The sequence below is a fragment of the Channa argus genome, chromosome 8 (genome assembly GCF_033026475.1).
Source record: "Channa argus isolate prfri chromosome 8, Channa argus male v1.0, whole genome shotgun sequence".
Classification (NCBI taxonomy): Eukaryota; Metazoa; Chordata; class Actinopteri; order Anabantiformes; family Channidae; genus Channa; species Channa argus.
The window spans coordinates 15,012,052-15,030,870 of NC_090204.1; the positions used below are offsets into that span (position 1 = coordinate 15,012,052).

General features: G+C 40.7%; 1 protein-coding gene across 3 annotated transcripts in view; it reads left to right on the top strand.

Moving 5' to 3' along the window:
* The window catches only part of nr5a2 (nuclear receptor subfamily 5, group A, member 2), a 62,684-nt gene that overhangs the window by 5,534 nt on the left and 38,331 nt on the right, over window positions 1-18,819 (top strand). For all 3 annotated transcript variants that reach the window (XM_067512397.1, XM_067512395.1, XM_067512396.1), the window contains exons 3-4: window positions 1,969-2,110; window positions 8,657-9,372. In XM_067512397.1, the coding sequence (XP_067368498.1) occupies window positions 1,969-2,110; window positions 8,657-9,372 (858 nt within the window). The remainder of the gene's footprint in view (window positions 1-1,968; window positions 2,111-8,656; window positions 9,373-18,819) is intronic.

Sequence of the window (18,819 nt, forward strand, 5' to 3'; positions counted from 1 at the left end):
CTGCAGTTGCATTGTTTCCTCACTTTTTAGTGTTAAAATAAAAAGTTTCAGATTTTCCAATGTGCTACAAGACACAGCAACATTCTCATAGTGTAACATGTTATGTGTCTTTATTTGTAGCGAGTTTTTACATGGAACCCTCCTTTATTTGCAGCTACCCTCCCCGGCCTTGTTGCACTGTCTAATTCTATACCCCTCCATTACATATACCCCTCCACCCCAGAATACAGTGGTAAATAGGATCCATTGGTTTACAGGGTCACTGTTTGGTTTGATTGGCTTTGCCAAGTTTGGGTGTCAGGAAGAGAGCACATACATAAAGTGAGACACACAACATTCTTTAACCTGGTCATAATCCCCCCCTCACACACACACACACACACACACACACACACACACACACACACACACACACACACACACACACACACACACACACACACACACACAGTGAGTGAAACCTTACACTATAGGTCACTAGTAGGTTTCTGTCAGAGCTATTGTGCACAAATGGCCTATTTACCATGTGCAACAGTTAAGGGAAGATAAATACCAGCACAGAATTTTAAGCTGAAAGGTTTACTCCAAAGTTAGGCAGAACACATATTAGAGTAAAGAGGTACAGAGGAGAGGGATCGGAGGAGATAAAGTGCTTAGGTTAATCGTATTTTTCCTGCTACTTTGTTGGACTTCCATCATTATTAACATATTGTAAAAGCCGTTTCCTGGTTGCTGGTTTTTGTGCAGAGAGAGTACTACTAGTGTCTAATGTCAGGAATGATATTTTATCCAATTCAGCTTGGACATGGTTTGTACTAATGTTTTGCAGCTAGTTTACAGTTTCAGATTATGATTTTTTTATTTTCTGATCATTTGTGACACTTTTTGGAAACAGAAACAGGCGAAAGTTGCTTGCAGCAAAGCCTTTATGAATAAAAATGAAGTTTGACGAGTGTGGTTTTTATTTTATTGTTTTTGAACTGCAGGTCAAATGAAAGCTTTTCAGTGAGATGTTGTCCACTAACTTTCTATAAGTGACACTGTGTGGTTTTAAAAGAATGTTAGAATCTAGTTTGGGTCGAATATTTATTGCACATGTTGTGTGTTAAATGAAAAGACAAATTTCTCTCTGAAGCATGGATTTTTTTAGCACAGAGAAGTCAATAATCCAAAACCGAGTGCAGTTGGCTTTTTTTTTTTTTTTTATTTATTTTTTTGGAACAAATCAAGGAATGCAGATTGTCAATTAAATTTGTGTTTGGTAGGATATTGACAGCAGCATGTTCTATTTCATTTTTATTTTTTTTTAAAGAGCAGGTTTAAGGATTCCCCTCCTAGGTTATGGATCTAGAATTCGTTAACACCATCTTCCCCTCGTTTCATTTTCACTGCTGCTGCCAATAATTAATTCCACGTTGCAGGTATGAATGTCTGTAATCCCGGAACTGTGAAATATGGATATAAGTTATTGGATTTCTGGACTTCTGCTCAAATATTTTTAATAATTAAGTGGAGAGTTGAAAAAAATGCTTTCCCTGTACATTTTTTTGCCTTTAACGCAAGTAGAGAATATTGAGAATAGTGATGTAATTTCGAGAGGACTCAAATTAGGTGTTTTACCCTTTATAAACTAGTGAAACAGTGAGTGAACTGGATATCTGGAGAATTTTATAACAATAATGGAATAATGTAAATGCTTATAAAGTTTATAAATAATTTTAAAAATTGGCATAAATATTCATATTTGTTTGTAAAAATGTGTATTCATGCTCTGCTTTATGTCCTGCATGTGTGGGTCTATAAAGCATCCCAACATCAATTGAAGTATAGCTTTCAAAATTCTGTGTGTGTGTGTGTGTGTATTCATTAAGCTTGTCCCTCTCCATCTGTTTGGGAGCGTGAATGGGCCAATTACCATCACATTGCAGGGGTCAAGCAGGTTGACGTCTTAATTGGTTCTCTCCACAGGGCTTCTTCAAGCGCACCGTCCAGAACAACAAGCGCTACACATGTATAGAGAACCAGAGCTGCCAGATTGACAAGACCCAGAGGAAGCGCTGCCCATACTGCCGCTTCCAAAAGTGCCTCACCGTCGGCATGAAGTTAGAAGGTACAGCTGCATGTTCACATTTTTATAGCTCAGGTGTTTGGAAATGAAAAAAATGACTAGAAATCAGAGGTTTTGCTGGTATTGTGATTTTGTAATTGAACATGTTGTGTATAAAAGTAACTGGTAAATAATGTGTAGCTGTAAAAAGTTTGGAAAAATACACTGTGATGTGTTGCTCAAGGGCTCTAAAACAAGTGTCTGTTACTGTAGCATGCGACTGTGCAGTAGACGATTCAGGATTTCAAGGATTAACATCCTTTATTTGAGTAAAAGTAGCAATGTTACTGTTTAAAAAAATGCTGAATTAACATAAAAGTTTACGCAATAAAAACATCACTAAATAAGCATTAGTAGCAAAATGAACTTAAAATTTCTAAAGTAAAAATAATAATAGAAGAGAAAAGTGACCATATGAGTGACACACTGGCATGTATCATATTACTGGAGCATCATTTTAGGGTTTCATAGTAAACCCCACTTACTAAAATGTTACCTATAAGTTACAGTTTACATCTGCCGGAGTGGAAAAGCAGACAGCGTTACACCATTTTGTGTGCCGCATCATGTATTTTTCGAGATATGATGCCTGTTTGCAATTACTGTTTCTGAAAGTTGGGAAGGAAAAAATTATAACATGGAGCAGCTAAAATTGGAGGGTGACCGCTTCTAGATTTCCAAAGAGGTGCATTAAAACTTGTACCAGAGTTGTAGTGAACTGCCAGACCAAGTCTTTTTCCATTAATTTACGATCGAACACAGTTAATTGTAGCACATTTTGAAACTCAGGGTGAAAATATTCTCCCATGATCGATTTGCATGTGAATAGTTTCCATCTAAATTGAGACGTTTGCCACCGAAAAGGTGAATACCTGTTCTGACAAAGTGATTGCTTGTATGGAAATAGATTATGTTTATTTAATCATTTAACAATGAACCTCCCAGTAATTGTTGTGCTCCAGAATGTATACCTTGTGAGGACAATCCTTTCTGCCAAAGCGCTGAAATCTAGCACTGATTATTAGTATTTGAGATGGGGTCAGGGGGAGTTGGGGGCTATCTGGTAGCTGCCGTGCACTTAAACTTGCCAGACAGAGTAATAGATAAAATATTAAACTTGGCAGCAGGGTGAGAATGGTAATGATGATACTTTTGGCCGGCCATTTCGAGGCCTCTTTGTTTAATTTGAACGTGGCTCAGAAGCTTGTTCAAACACGACTATCCAAAAGTGACAGGACAGCAGGGCAAAAAATGTTCTACCGATGTTCAAAGATAATATTTAAAATCAATTATTTTCCCACACATTAGTTGACAAGTCTCGCTCTAAAATCACTAATTTCAGAGTGAATAAAATGACCTGAAGGCCATCTTTTAATAAGTTTAAAACAGAGTGTTTAAAAGCTTAAGGTAATAGTTATTATTTCTGTTAAACAGGAGGTTGAATTACTCTGTTATCATTTTACAACGGTGCGCATTACTTTTAGAAAGAACAGGTGTTATGTTATTTATACAATTTCTGCCTCATTGAAATAGAATTTACACATTTGTAACCTAAACTAAATTAAAACTCCTCAGAACCCCGAAATTACAGCTGAATAATGTGGATATGTAAAAGAATAAAGAGCCTGGTAGTGTGAAGATGAAGTGAAGACAGCCAAGCTAAAATCTGACCAGAGGCTTCTCCCTTTACCCGCCACTCGCAGTGTAATTAATTGCTGTTAATTGTGAATGGCCGCTGGGCAGAATGTCCCAGCCTGTCATTTTCCAGCTGACATAGGAGGGGACGGGAGGGCGTTTGATTTGTTTAGCTGGTGCTAGCTTTCAGCTCGGGGGCAAGACAGGCCCTGCAGCGCTCTGTCACGTGCCAAAAGCTCCAGAGGGCGACTGCTGCCACAACCAGTAAAGACCTCTCATACAGAAAGGCTGACACTCCTCACCACACACACACACACACACACACACACACACACACACACACACACACACACACACACACACACACACACACACACACAGACACACACAGACACATACATATATTTATGTATATTTATGAGATGCCCAAAAAAGGTGTTTAGAATGCCACGGGCAAGAGGGAGAAGCTGTGATTTGACAGCAACAAAAGAGGAGAGGAGGTTTAGGGTCATGTGCTTTGCGATTGCAATCTTTTCATTCAATTTCACGGCAGCTTGCAGCAACATGTGAATTCAGGATATAGAATGGAAACCAAATGTGGACAAGGAATCGAAGGAAAACTTTAAAGCTGACTCACACTCTAATTTCTGTTTTTTTTTACTATTTACTTTTGGCTTTCCGGTGTTGTTCCGTCCTTCTTATTTGCCAACCAATGGGACAGTGTTTACAGTTTGAATTATGCTCAGGGTGGTAACAGTAAAGAAGTGAATCTGTGTGTGTCTATGTGTTGGTAATGTGTAACAGTGTAGGGAGGGTGGTGAAACAAGGTGAAATGGCATAAACAGTGTTGTGACATGTCTATCACCCCATCCCAGCACCATGCAAACTGTATTATCTTGAACAGATAACAAAACAAAAATACTTCAACCTCTTGCACAACACAGAAAACAGAACACATATCATATTCTCCTCTGCATGCTTCTGCCATATAAAAATGTTGTCCCAGTCAGACCCAGTCAGGCCATGGTTTTCAAAATTAAAATTCCTGTGTGATTGGAGCCTCACAGCCACACTCTCATTTAACTGCACAAACACATATGATGTGTAAAACCCTTGCTTGTTGATATACATTGCAGCATTTCAGCCGGAGTTGACTCATTGAGTAAAAGATAAAAAGCTATATCCCATTAAGGTTTGACCCATTAGTGCATCATTCACTGCAGCTGATGAAGCGTGCTCTATCGGAACTGCTCCCACCGGCATGATTTTCTTTTATGCTTGCTAGAAGTTGCCTTGCATTATATGCTTCACTGAACTGCCTAATATTTCTTTCACTTCAGCACCATCTCAAAAACAGAGTGTAACAGTTGTATTTGGAATACTGGGGGGTTGGATACACTGTGTGCCATTAAGGCAAATTAGTTAAATGACATTTTTTAAGAATATTCTTGAAAGATCCAAGTTGATGACAGCACAATAACATTCATTTAGCAAACACAAAGAACAACATGCATCTTCTCTCACTAACTGATAAAATGCTGAATATTTTATCAATAATATGTATAGTTTGGCATCTCTCTTAATCTTTTAAAACAGTGCAGACACCAGCCAGTTATAAGATCTGCATTATATTAGTTGAAAAGGTGGAAGACAGTCCTGGCTGGTCAGCTACCAAACATGCTGGTCAGCCAGAAATGGCTTTTTTTTATTTTTTATTTGGAAACTTTCTATCTGTACTTTATTTTCTCTATTACATTTTAATGGATTTTACTGAGCAGGCTCACTCATCTTCCTTGTGTAATACTTTAGCAGCAATTATGATTTTTAAGAACTATTTTACATGCTATTAGTCCATCATCATTGATTAATTAATTAAATATTTAAAAACCTCCATAGAGCCGTTCCTCTGAAATTAGTGCCACCAGCTGAATATTTATATATTCCTCTCTACATCTCTGTCCCTCTGCCTCCACTTTTTATTTCCCTGTCTCCATCTTTCTTGCTCTGATTTGTCTTCCATCAGCCTCCCAGTACCTGGCGTAGAAGCCAGGGAGCTGTCCCATTACTTATGCATAGGCATCATAGGTATTCATGTGTGTACATGGGATAGGGCGCATCCGGAGCAGGGGCTGGGGCCCCGACATGACAAACAGGGTGTCAGCAAGGCTCCGCGGGACCCATTAATATGCTGGCGGCCGACAGGGATCCTCACCTACGAGTGCTTAATATTCCTGTATATTAAACAACCATAAATCAGAGGATATAAACGCCGAGGGTTGTGCGTGTGTGTGCTTGAGTGTATTAGGGGCTACATGCAGGTGTGTGTACAGACACTGTGTGTGTAAAGGACGTGTGCTTGCTTATGTTTGTACATGTTAGAGATTGTGTACATCGGGCACTGGATAGTTTTTCGGAGAAGAGGAACAGGATTTTGGTTTGGGCAGTTTGTGAATTTATGGATGTGTGTGTGTGTGTTGCTGTATGTGTGCTAAAATTCATGAGTTTGTGTGGACATGCTCTCAGACAGTAAGTTAAGGGAATTCTGAGTGGAAGACAGAATCAGCCTTTAACCTTTCAGCCCAGCTTTAGTCCCTAAAGCCTCACTGCAAATCCACAATATCCCCATACTCAGATCCTTTTCACAGTGATAGAATGAAGTTTTTTCTCATCTAGTCAAACCAGGAACCACAGAGAGTGATCAGTCCTAGTCATACACTCAAAAATCTTTCAAAAAAGTGCAATTAAGTAAACTCTTTGTTTTAAATTAAATATAAAATAGTTTTTGCATGAACACATTTAGAAGTCAGAAGGTCATTTCATAACGTCATCATACATCATGCTCAATCCCTGCAGCATCTACCCCCTTTAACATCTCTCCAACTCAACACACATTCACCATCTTCTGCACTCACTGTCATCCCCCATCCTCCCCTCCCCCTTCCATATTAATCCCTGTTACATGCATGCAAATCACCTTGTTTAATTAGAGACAAAGAATCTGTGTCGGTCTGTGTGAGTGTGTGTGCGCGTGTAATGCTGAGACCTACACTCCCCCCACTCCTGATATTCATGATATGATGTGGGTCCGTGGGTCCGAGGCAGGCAAGAAGGCTGTCGGGGCCTAATTTTGTTTTCCCAGCAGGGCCACTATTAGTTTCTCAGCTCATTAATTACGCTGTTGTGGAGAAATCATTAATAGTTAAAGTTGCCCTACAATAATGTATAATGGATACATTTCACAGGGCTGCTGATTTCTTTTTTTCTTTTTTTTATTTCTTTTGATGTGTGATCAATATTTTAATGGTCATGATAATCCTTGAGCTTGGGTGAGTGGGCACAGGAGTTGACCTTAAGCATGTTGGTTCTGTGTGTGCGTATGTAAAATCCCTATGTGTAAATTATATTCCATTTGAGCTGTCAGGGTTCTCCAAGGTGGTGGAGTGTCTGGCTGTCTCCCAACTCTCTCTGTGATCAGGACCAGTGTGTGATGCTTTCTATGTTAGCACGAGTGTGTTTGTCTGCTTTTGGGCACAAACGTGTGTGTGTGTGTGTGTGAGAGACAGAGAGAGAGAGAGTGTATGTGTGTGTGTGTGTCTTCCCTCTCGGCTCCTCTTGCTCAGATCAGTGACAGACACTTTTGTGACGGTGGTCATTAAAATCACTCCCAAGGCAGCTCTGAGTGTGTAAGTGTGTATGTGTGTGTGTTTGGCTGTCTACCCTTCACCCCCTCCAACTCTCTACCCCACCTTCTCTACAACCCATCTTCAATTTTCTTCTTCTGTTCTTTCGTTCATCCTTCAAGACATCACGATCTGGAGTGGACTCAGAAATTGTTATCTGACTGTTCAGTGGGCCTTAACCAGGCAGTTGTGGGTGCATTTTTATTTGACACGTACAGTTAAAAAATTGGGTTTTGTTTTGTTTGTTTTAATTATAAAAAGGAAGAAAGAACAAATCTATAATGTTCTTTGCTATTGGTATTACTAGGTGTTTCATTTATTTATTTCATTCCAGAGCCTCCCAGACGTGTGTTAGCTTTTTGCACGCTGGGCTCGGCAAGCCTTGTCAGAGTAAGAGGTAATTAAGTATGAATAATTAAAATCCGTGCCCCCCAACTGGGAGACAGCAGAGGAGCTTCCCCATGGCAGATTGCAAAGGGCCCTCATAGCAGTCCACTGTGTGCCCAGCCCATTCATTAGAAATACCTATGGCACAGACTCATTGCGGGTCTCACCACAGGATACTGCACTGAGGGGGAAAGCAGGGGGTATCACGAGTATGTCCGAAAAAAAACAACTCAATTTGCTTATTGTTAGCCTTTTCAGCCTTTGGAGTTCCGTAAGTATCTGCTAATGGTCAGTGGCATTTTGAAGTTTTAAGATATTTCATAATCAGAAAGCTTATTTAACCACATAGTTTAGTAAGAGAACTTGACTTGATGTCTACCTTCTGAGGTGTGTATTTCCTGAGTGGTAGACAGAGCTAACCAGCTGCATGATGATCAGTAAAGCTGTTCATAGTAGGTTGTGTGTCTGGTCAATGAGTAACAGTGCTATCTCTTAGACCCGTGTGGTTAAAGAGCCCACAGGTAAATGTCAAGTGTAATCACCACAGCAAAACCTTTACTCTACTAAGGTAACAACTAAGGGCTACACCTCAGTTATACCATGCTAATATGGATATTCATACAAGACATGGACAAATATAGCAGATTAAGTGTGTAAAAATGGTTTTATTACATTCACTTTTAACCTGTTTGACAAACGTTTTATGCCACAAACTGTTTGTATACTTGATGGATTGATATAATCCATAGATGAATTGATCTTAAATGAACACAAAATGATTTCATATCACAGAGCTAATTCTGTCCTCTCCTTTTTTTTGTCACTTCTCTTCTCATGTGTCTGTCAGCTGTGCGGGCGGATCGGATGCGTGGTGGTCGCAACAAATTCGGCCCAATGTACAAACGTGATCGGGCCCTCAAGCAGCAGAAGAAAGCCCTTATCCGAGCGAATGGCCTGAAGATTGAGGCCATGAGTCAGGTGATGCAGGCTGTGCCCACTGACCTCACCATCTCCTCAGCCATCCAGAACATTCACTCAGCTGCCTCCAAGGGCCTTCCGCTGAGTCACCACCCCGGCCATCACACTGGTCATCACCACCACCACCACCACCACCATCACCATGCCACTGCCCTGCCCCCCACAGACTACGACCGCAGCCCATTTGTCACTTCACCCGTCAGCATGGCGATGCCGCCGCACGCCGGCAGCCTGCAGGGCTACCAGGCGGCTTACGGACACTTCCAGGGCACACGCACTATCAAGTCTGAGTACCCAGACCCATACACCAGCTCGCCAGAGTCCATCATGGGCTATGCCTACGTTGATGCCTACCAGTCAGGTTCACCGCCCGGGTTCCCCCACCTGATTGTAGAGCTGCTTAAGTGTGAGCCAGATGAGCCGCAAGTTCAGGCCAAGATCCTGGCCTACTTGCAGCAGGAACAGGCCAGCCGTGGCAAACACGAGAAGCTTAATACCTTCGGCCTCATGTGCAAGATGGCCGACCAGACTCTCTTCTCTATCGTGGAGTGGGCACGTAGCAGCATCTTCTTCCGTGAACTCAAGGTAGGTGTGCAAAGTGCAACCATAAGAGTGTTTTTGTTTTATAGTGAGTAAAACTCTTATACAGTTTATACTCAGGGTTTTGTTCATCATTCCTATTAGTTATGAGAGCAAATTAAACTATTATTGTATTTGCCCTAACAGCAAGCCAGTAATAAATTATCCAGCATTTTTTCCAACAGTAAAACTTTCGCCATGTTATTATGTATAATTGACAGCACTTTGCACAGTTCAGAAACATCATCTGTTCAAACCCTTTATCTCCAACAAGACCTTTAATCTTCCTTTTTTATGCACTGGCTCAACGCTAGTGCAGAGTGCAAGGGGCTGTGGGGTGCAGGAGAAGGGGGGTTGGCTCATAGCTGCCGCCGTTGTCTGTTCCACCGCCTGATCAAAATTCAGCAGCCCACTGTATTTACCACATGTGTGACACATTTTGGCTATGGGTTGTGAAAACTTTGACTATGAGCTTCAGGCACTTTTCATACTAACTGGGTCCTAGTCTGAGAGTTTTGTGTGAACTGCATACCACCCATCTCCCCTTGAAGCATTACTCCGATCTAAGTGGAAACACTGTAAGTGATGGTTTGAGATGGTGCCAATGAACATATACGTCAAATAAAATCTGACTGTTTCATAAAAAACAGACGCAATAGGAACAAAATGTTTATTTCCATTGTCTTTAACATTAGGACACGTCTCTTTATCAGGACTGCCTTGATCAAAATCACACAGTTGCACACATTCACACCTTGAATGTTAACCAGTATAACCACAGTCTGACATGTGGCCATTGGGCAGCTCCACTGGCGCAGCTGCGGTTAAGGTCCTTGGTTAAGGTCATCACAATGGTGGTGATGCGGAATTTATTTGTGTGTATGTTTTTTAAAATTATCTTTATCTCATATATTCACTGAATATTGAATGTATTTCTCTTGTACTATAAAACAACCACAGTTTTGCCTGATAAACATCAGTTTTTTCTGTGACTGTTTATCACCTTCAATCCCAAGTGACTAATAGTAACAGTCCTCCAATGTCCAATGAATGAGATAATTCACGCTTATTCATCACAAGGCCCAGAGGAGACTTTCCAGTGTGTATTTTGCACTTGCAGTGTTATTAGCTCTAAATGAAGGTTAATATTCAGAGCGACATGAAAGGCGTTTGATTAGTCTGTGCTTCACCTGTTTTTCTTCCCGTTGTCTGACCCTTTTGTCAGTTTCTTTCACATCGCATCGCCAAAGGCTCAGCTGCATATTCATGGGCTCTGGCGTGTTGCAAAATCCCCACCAAATATTCAATAGTATTTTGTTTTCAAAGGGGAAAACAACAAATGAGACTAATGTAATATTAAAAACAGAGCCAATTACAATACATACAAGAGTCCTTGAAAAACACATGTTGACATTTAGCACGCACTGTTCCTGCTGTTGACATTTTCGAAATCTGTATTTGCATTCAACCGGTGTGTGTGCAGTTTACACTAATACACACACACACACCACACACAGGGTTACCTTAGGGTGTGGCATTAGCTTGTAATTGTGTGGTTTACCCCTTAAATTTGAATGATAATTTTTTCCTGCACTGTGAAGCCTCTCCATTTCTCACAGCCTCATCCTAATTTAATTATCTCGCCCACTTGTGTTTGTCACTCCCTGATTTTCTGCTCAATGTACTCTCATTATGTTTGCCTAATGACTACCCATATTACTGATGTTGAGTAATTGAGCTGGGTGCGCGTTACAAAGGTAGAAAATGACCTGGGCCCAGTGTAGGAGAAACCTCTCCTGCACCACTGATTCCCCTCCAAAACCTCTCCTGATCCTGTTGGACAGCGCCATTGCTTTAACTGAGGAAGGCATGTATTTCACTTAAGCGAGGGAGGTAACTGAAATGAACCCCCCACCTCCACCCCTCTTTTAAAGAGCCATCGGAAGCACAAGGGGGATTGAAAAATAATCTAGCTGTCGCTTTGACGGTTTTTCCTACATAACCAACTATTATCAGATTCATACTTGTTTCTCATTAGCAACTACTGGGATGACTGTTGAGCAAAGCTTAATGTTGTTTAGGAGAATTGGCACATGAGCTCGCCAAGCTCTCTTTATTGTTTTATGGTGTGGATGTAGTTTATATGCTTTTTGTTTCAAAAGATACCTCTTCAAATATTAGCTTTACAAGATGTTTTTCACTTAAGCGTTATTGCTCTGATTTGTTAATAATAAACGAGGGAGGTAATGTGCACTGAGTAGTGTGCATTGGATAAATTTGTTTTAAATGCATCACAATGCCTGCCATGTGTTTGCTACTTGAGTTAGACAGCAAAATGCATAGAAAAGCCTGCACCTAACCTCTGCCCCATGCTCCGCTTTATCTTCCTGTGAAAATGCCTGGTTTTGTCTATCTGTTCATCTGTTCATTCATGGGATATACAGGCAGGCTAATGGTCTGATCAAGCATGAAAAAGCCAGCAGATGTAGACTTCTAATACTGTAAGGTGCTTCAGACAGAACTACCTCCAACAAAAGGTGTTTGATTATTAGTTCAGTTAAATATATCGTGTTTATGCTCCACCTGACCTCTGACATCTCCTGTTAGACAGGCAAGCATGGGACCAGAAAGACAGGAAGCAGAGTAGAGTTAAAAGTTTGTCACCAGAGTAGTGCAACACTTTAGGAAGATATAAATACACTTTCATCTCACACACACACATGCACCCACATTAAGACACAGTCACCACTCATACATAACAGCCATTCTCACTATTATTAGCTTCGTAAGAACAAAAGAATCTCTCTGGTAATAGACCCAAGCTAGGAGGGTGTGTGTGAGGTGCCTGCCAAAAAAAAGTGCTTAAAGATTTAGTTTCCATAAGTTGGCCACAGTCACGAGACTCAAATATTCTGCCATTCGGAGGACCTTCTGAAGAGCCATTCTTTTCCAATGCGGCACGCTGCCCCCATCTTTCTCCCTCTCTTTCTTTCTGGGAATGAGGCATGACGTGAGGGACATTTATTTCTAACACCTTGGATACGAGAAGCTGGGGTGGGTGGGCTTTTCCCGTCAGCTTACTTCAGTTTTGATTAGTTTAACACATCGAATGTTGGAGAAACGAGGGTCTGGTCGACTGGTTTTAAAATCCGTGAAAATGTTGCAATGTTGTGTAGTAATGTTTTAATTTTGAAGGAAGTCAAAGACAGGTGCATGGGTAATTGTGTTAGATACAGTATGACTGTGCTGGCACATAAATATGTATGTACACTTATTTAATGTGTAATGTCTGGTTCACTGTGTATTGATCATTGGCTGATTTTTTTTATCAGTAATTTCACAACTAGTTTTAACATAAATGTTATAAAAGTTATTTTTGATTAATTTCGGGAAATGGGAAAATGGCTGGAGGACACAAAACAATATGCTGTATTGGTGCCAATTTGTGTGTTTGTCAGTTCATGAGCACATTGCAGTGTTTTTATGTTAAGAGAGTAAAACACTTGTGTCAGTCTGTGACATTTGCAGGCGGCTGGTACCCTGCCACCCGGTACCCTGCCACCCCTCCCCTCCGTTGTCCCCTTCTGTCCTGCCATGAACCCTTTCGTCCATCCTCTTGCCAAGCACTGGCTAGACAGGTTTGTGCATGTTAAAGAAAAAATAATTACCAAAAATCTTAATATTCTTAAGACACCTGTCAGTAGGCACAGTAAACCAGATTTCAAAGATTTAAATGCAGCCCCATTATTGCAGATCAGGAGAAGAGAATAAAATGTACAAGATTAAAAAAAAAAAAATCATTACCATCTAATTACAATAATACACATAATTTGTAACTAACTTTTAGATAATGTGACAAAGTGTCAGGCAGAGTGTAACTAAGGTTAAGAGTGTAACCTTAGTGTAACTAAAGTCACACGCTAGATTTAAATCCAAAATATTGTGACTAACTTTGCCCTCTAATCCACCTCACCCTGCTGGAATCGTAATAAAAGGCTTGTTAACTGAGCTGCATACTGATAAAGCACGAAAACTGTAAACAAAGATTAGGGGGAAAACAATAATGTATTTACAGTGTGCAAGAAGAAAACATTACATCCATTCATTAGTTTTTAATAGAAGATTATCCAGCGTTAAATATTTGTGTGTTAAAAATGTCTGGAAACCCCTCTTTCAGCAAAAACCTTAACGTTTACTGTTTAACCTATTCATGTTTGCAGAACAGCTTCCTTGCATGTTTCATGTCTGTCCACAGAGTTTCCAGAGGGTTAAGGTCAGAGCTTTGAATCAACCATTCCAAAACATGAAAGTATATCTGCTTAATTCATTCTTTGATAGAACAACTTGTGTGTTTAGGGTAGTTCTTCTGCTGCATGAACCACATTCTGTTGGGCATCACTTTACAGAGGGATGCCTTGATGATTTCAAGATCAATTTGCTGGTACAAAAAATTTAGAATACAAATTCATGGCCCCATCAATTGTTGCAAGCTGCTTTAGTCCAGCGACAGCAAAGCAGGGTCAAATAATGGTTTTCATTCTAAAATGCAGTGTTTGCCCACTACCAAACATTTTTTATTCAGTTGAAAATCTATTCAGTAGAAAATTTCTAGTTTGGTCTTATTCATCCTTAGATCAGGGTTATACACATGGCTTTAAGTACAGTGTAGATTAACAGCAATGTACTTTTTGAGGAGCAGTGGCCTCCTTTTTGCAACTCTGCCATGCAGACCATTGCTGTTCACTGTTGGACTGAGGGCAGACTTATATACACTGATATTAGCCTCTGCAAGAAGGGCTTTTAATTTCCTAGAGGTTACCCTAAAGTTCCCTGTGACATCCTGGACAGTTACACAACTTGTTCTTAGTGTGATCTTTGCCGGTCCACTACTCCTAAGGATGGTAACAATGGCAATAAATGTTCTTTCTTTGCTTACAATCTTCCTGAAAGTTACGTTGTGAAGTCCAAACTCTTCATAAACGTTTTTGCAACCCTCTCCAGCCTTTCCTGAGCATCGACAGCTCTTCTTCTAAGGTCAACAGGACAGATTATAGATCAAATCTATGCTGAAACAGAGAATATTCACGAAATGTCAAGCACCCATGTGCATGGGCTTTAACCCTAATAGCAGTAAAGCAAATGGACATATTTAGCAAAAAAATGGTTTGTGTGACAAAATCTTTGACAATACATAGCTAAGGCTACTTATCAAACGTGTAAAAGATCTGAAAAAGTTCAATAAAATAAAATTAAATAATAAAAAAAAAAAAATTGTCACTCTGACTTTGTGAACGGTACAAACACAGCCTTCAAACAAACCCTTCTCCTTATGTTCCTGTTTGTGTTGCTAAACATTAGGGTGGACGTCAGTGTGTGTGTGTAAGTGAGTGAGTCATACTGTAGCTGGTCTAGTGCTGCCCTCCTCCATTGTTCCAGTGTTGGGATGGCTGGCCTGACTCCCAAAAACACAATGGGAAGGAGAATTTAGCAGGGCGATCAGGACTATTGATGATTCATATGTTTATATCTCACCTTCCTAACACTACTCCCTTTTCAACACCACCACCCCACCCCCTTCCTCTCTCTACACCCTTTAATAAAAAGCGTGTGTGGTGTTGGAACAGTGAGTACTTTTGTGTACCTTGTAAACACACAACATATAGAGGCTAAACAAATTAATGGAAAATAGCAGAGCAGAAAAAACTTATGCTTCACTTCAGCCATAAAAGAGTAAACATATGTTACATGTCACATAACTTATTATTATTCGAGTTCCCATGGTTTTCCCATTCTGGAACTTAAACATAAACATTTCGATTATGTTAACTATTCATTTTGGTTCTTGATGTATATACACTACATACAGTCTTGATCTTTTCCCACAAAAGACATTTTTTAAAGCTTCATAGTGACTATCCACATTGAAGCCAGCTCCTAATCCAATGTAAGCACACAACGGTGCATTTCAAAGCGAGACATCAAGCCCTTCCTCTTCAGTTGTTCATCGGCTGGCATGTTAATTTTGTGCATTTGTCACAGAAACAACTGTTTACAGTCTGGAAATAACTCATGCCAACAAACAAAACGGGAACAGTGTTTGCAATATGTGGTAGCGGAAGGGATACAAGTATAGAAGAGCTGAGGTGTCTCCAGGAGCATTAAAAAATCTGCACAGTTTTGGACATCTTTCAAAACATTTAAAAAATGGCTGAAGAAGTTATAAAGGCAGAGCATCATCTTATATCTACTATCACCATTTATTCTTTTGTATTAAACAACAGGAGTAAGACAGTTTTGCATGACGTCAAACTATGTTGACAATTTAAGAACAACCAATGTTCAATTAAAGAGGATATTATTGTTTCAAATCTGTCTCAAGTAAAAGGCAGTGTAACTTTATACATATATTTAGTCCATCCACCTGATACAAGTGGAGCAGGAAGGAAACCAGCCATGACGTTTTAAATTGTGGCTTTGCTGTTTATTTTAGTCATCAAGAGAGTTTTTGGGGGAGCCAGACAGATTTTTATTTTTTATTTTTTTGCTTCTCTGTCTCTTTCTTTTTTCAGTTTTGTCTCTCTGCATGTAGCAGGAATGGCAAAAGCAGAACTAAGGGCCATTAAGTTGAGGAGGAACTGTATTAGAAGTCTTGTTCCCTGGAAAAGCTCCCAGCCGAGTTGGGACAGCCATATTGGAGAAACAGATGGCCGGGGAGAGGAAAGGACAGGCGAGGAGAACAGAGGTGAAACAAAGAGGGGAGATGAGAGAGGAGACAAGTAGAAGGGGAATGTGGGGAGAGCGGAGGAAAGGGAGGGGAAGTAGAGCGAATAACAAGGAAGAAGTGATAAGGCAAGGAAAAAAATAAAAGGTGATGGAGTGAAAACAGCAGAGAGGAAAGGAGAGGACAGGAAAGGAGAGACAGATTCTAGTGGAGAGAAGATAAAAGCAAAGCACAAAGGACCAATGACAGTCAAAGAACATAAAAAGGAAAGAGCTAGAGCACAGGAAGAGAATGAGTTAATGTGAGAAAAACATAGAACACAATTATTTAACAACACAAGTACTGACTCCGTTACTGTACATACTGTACTCAATTACACAATTCACTTTGAACCTTTTCACTTTTCCTTCATCTTCCATCAAATAAAGCAAGCCATTTTAAACAATAATAGTTCGGTAAGACTAGATTAGCCTGGGCAAGGGCCATCCTTTTATATAGTTTAAAAATCTACAGTAGAAAACTTTGTTTTAGTTGTGAAAACTTAGCCAAACTTATATTATGTTATTTCTTTTTTGGATAGTACTATTAAACACAAATAAATAAAGCTAGTGTTCCAATGTGTTGCTTTAGAAAGACAAGCAACAAGACAATGTTTGAAGATGTTTCGAAATGCTTAGTTTTACTAAGTTAAGATGGGTTTGATTTGATGCAAAACAAATGTGTTTTCAAGAGCTTAAACAAAATTGTCTGTGCAGTTGTACCAGTGCAGCAGACAGGTGACTTTTCCTCCAACTCAAAGCCATTAAAAAGTAGAAATTGACCAACTTAAAAAAATAAGACAAGCATTTTAAGTGGTAGAATTATTTATACCGCCGACTGCCCGTTTATTTGAGTCCTCTTAGCGGCTGCACGTCAGTCATTCATACAGTAAGACAGATCCCCAGGGTTGGGCAGGAGGTGGGCTGATGTTCACATCTCACACCTGAATATTCTCCACTTATAGATTTACCTGAGTGAATAATGTAAGGTCCTCTGATCCCCACTCCCTGCTGCATATTTTCAACCCTTCCACCCCTCCTCTCCATTTACATCCATAAATATTACATGAATTTACTTTTCTGAAATTATACTTACACCACCCAGTTCAGACTGGAGGGTCTTTTCTACAGCCTTAGTTGTCCTCCATTTACACACAGAGACACACACTCCATGACCTATCCAGGAGCAGTTTCATTTTCAAGGTGCAACCAATTCTGTGTGCAGGTGTTTGTGTGTTAGAAATGGAGGGGGTGTTTAGCCCCCACCCTGCTTTGACCGGTGATTGCACCTTTTCTTTTTTTTCTTCACACCCCATAACTGAGTGGAAATTAATAAGCCGTTTTAGGCGTGATCTGTGAGCCCTAGGAAGTTGTATATCTATACTACCCTCTATACACACACAAACACAACTACACACCCACATTCAGAGCCTCAGACTGCAGTGTCTGTCTTGTCACAGAGGTCAATGGCCCCCCTTGCAACAACCTCCCCTCTCGACACCCCTATCCTGACAAACTGCGAGCGTGATGGGGTTGGCGGCCGCACGCAGTTGGCAGAGATTTGTAACTGTGTCCCTGGTCCATTGCATTTGAATTATTCTGCGGCCTGTGCTGCACCCCCAATGCACACACATCCCATAGCACGCTTGCTTTCCAATGGAGCAAGGTATAGCTGACGATTAGGAAAAAAGAGGGATGAAAGAAAGGAGACCGTTTCAATGACTTACAGAAAGAAAAGAGAGCAAGAGAGAAAGAAGAGCAAAGACTGTGACATGAGATTGAAACTGAGCAGCAGAGAGAGAAAGGATGACAGAGTGAATGATTTAGAATGACAACAGACTTGGTGACCATGAGAGAAAGACAGGACAGACATCTGAGATGGAGTTAGAGCCAGAGAGAGATGTCGGAGAGTAAGAAAGAGTTTACTGTGAGACATAAAGAGCGATAGAAAGAGACAGAGAAGGAGATAATGAAGGACAGCCAGTGAAGGACAGAAAAGAGAAGGAAAATGAGGAAGAGAAGAAGGTGAGGGGGGGTTAAATAGGAAGATGAACAAGGGGCTGCAAGAGGCACGACCAAGGGCAAGAGGAGGAGGAGGAGAGGGGCATGTTGAAGGACAACAGGGGAGGGTGAAAAGAGGACCGGTAGGTTGGTGGGGAGGGGGTGCAAAGGGGGGAACAGGTGGAAGGTTAATGGGCCTGGAGCAGATCCACCAGACGCTCTCGGGCTTGATATATGGGCCCGCGGCCCGGCGCGGGGCGTAGGCTTTCAAAGATATATTATTTCATTTGAGTAGAAGCACCATTCTGGCCGAACACCCCCCCCCCCCTTACCCCTGCTTCCACCAACACCCCTCACAGTCCAGCAATTGTCCAGTGATAGATGACACCCCCCACTCCACCCCAACACACACATGTACAAATACACTGTATTGTGCCCCCTATACACACACTTATCGTCCCTGCTGTACATTGTGTTTTTGTTACTGTTGTCACTATCCCAGGCTAAATTTCCTCTTCATTTTGAGTTTTTTCTAAGTCTGTTTATTTCTTAGTTTTTGTTTCTTTCCTCCGCCCCTCCCCAGCGCCCTGCGCTCTGCTGTCAGTCTTTCTCCCAGGCTACACGCAGGTCCTATGTGCTGCTTGTGTGTTTTTTTTAAAGTTGCTATTTTAGTGGTAACAATATCTGTTTGAT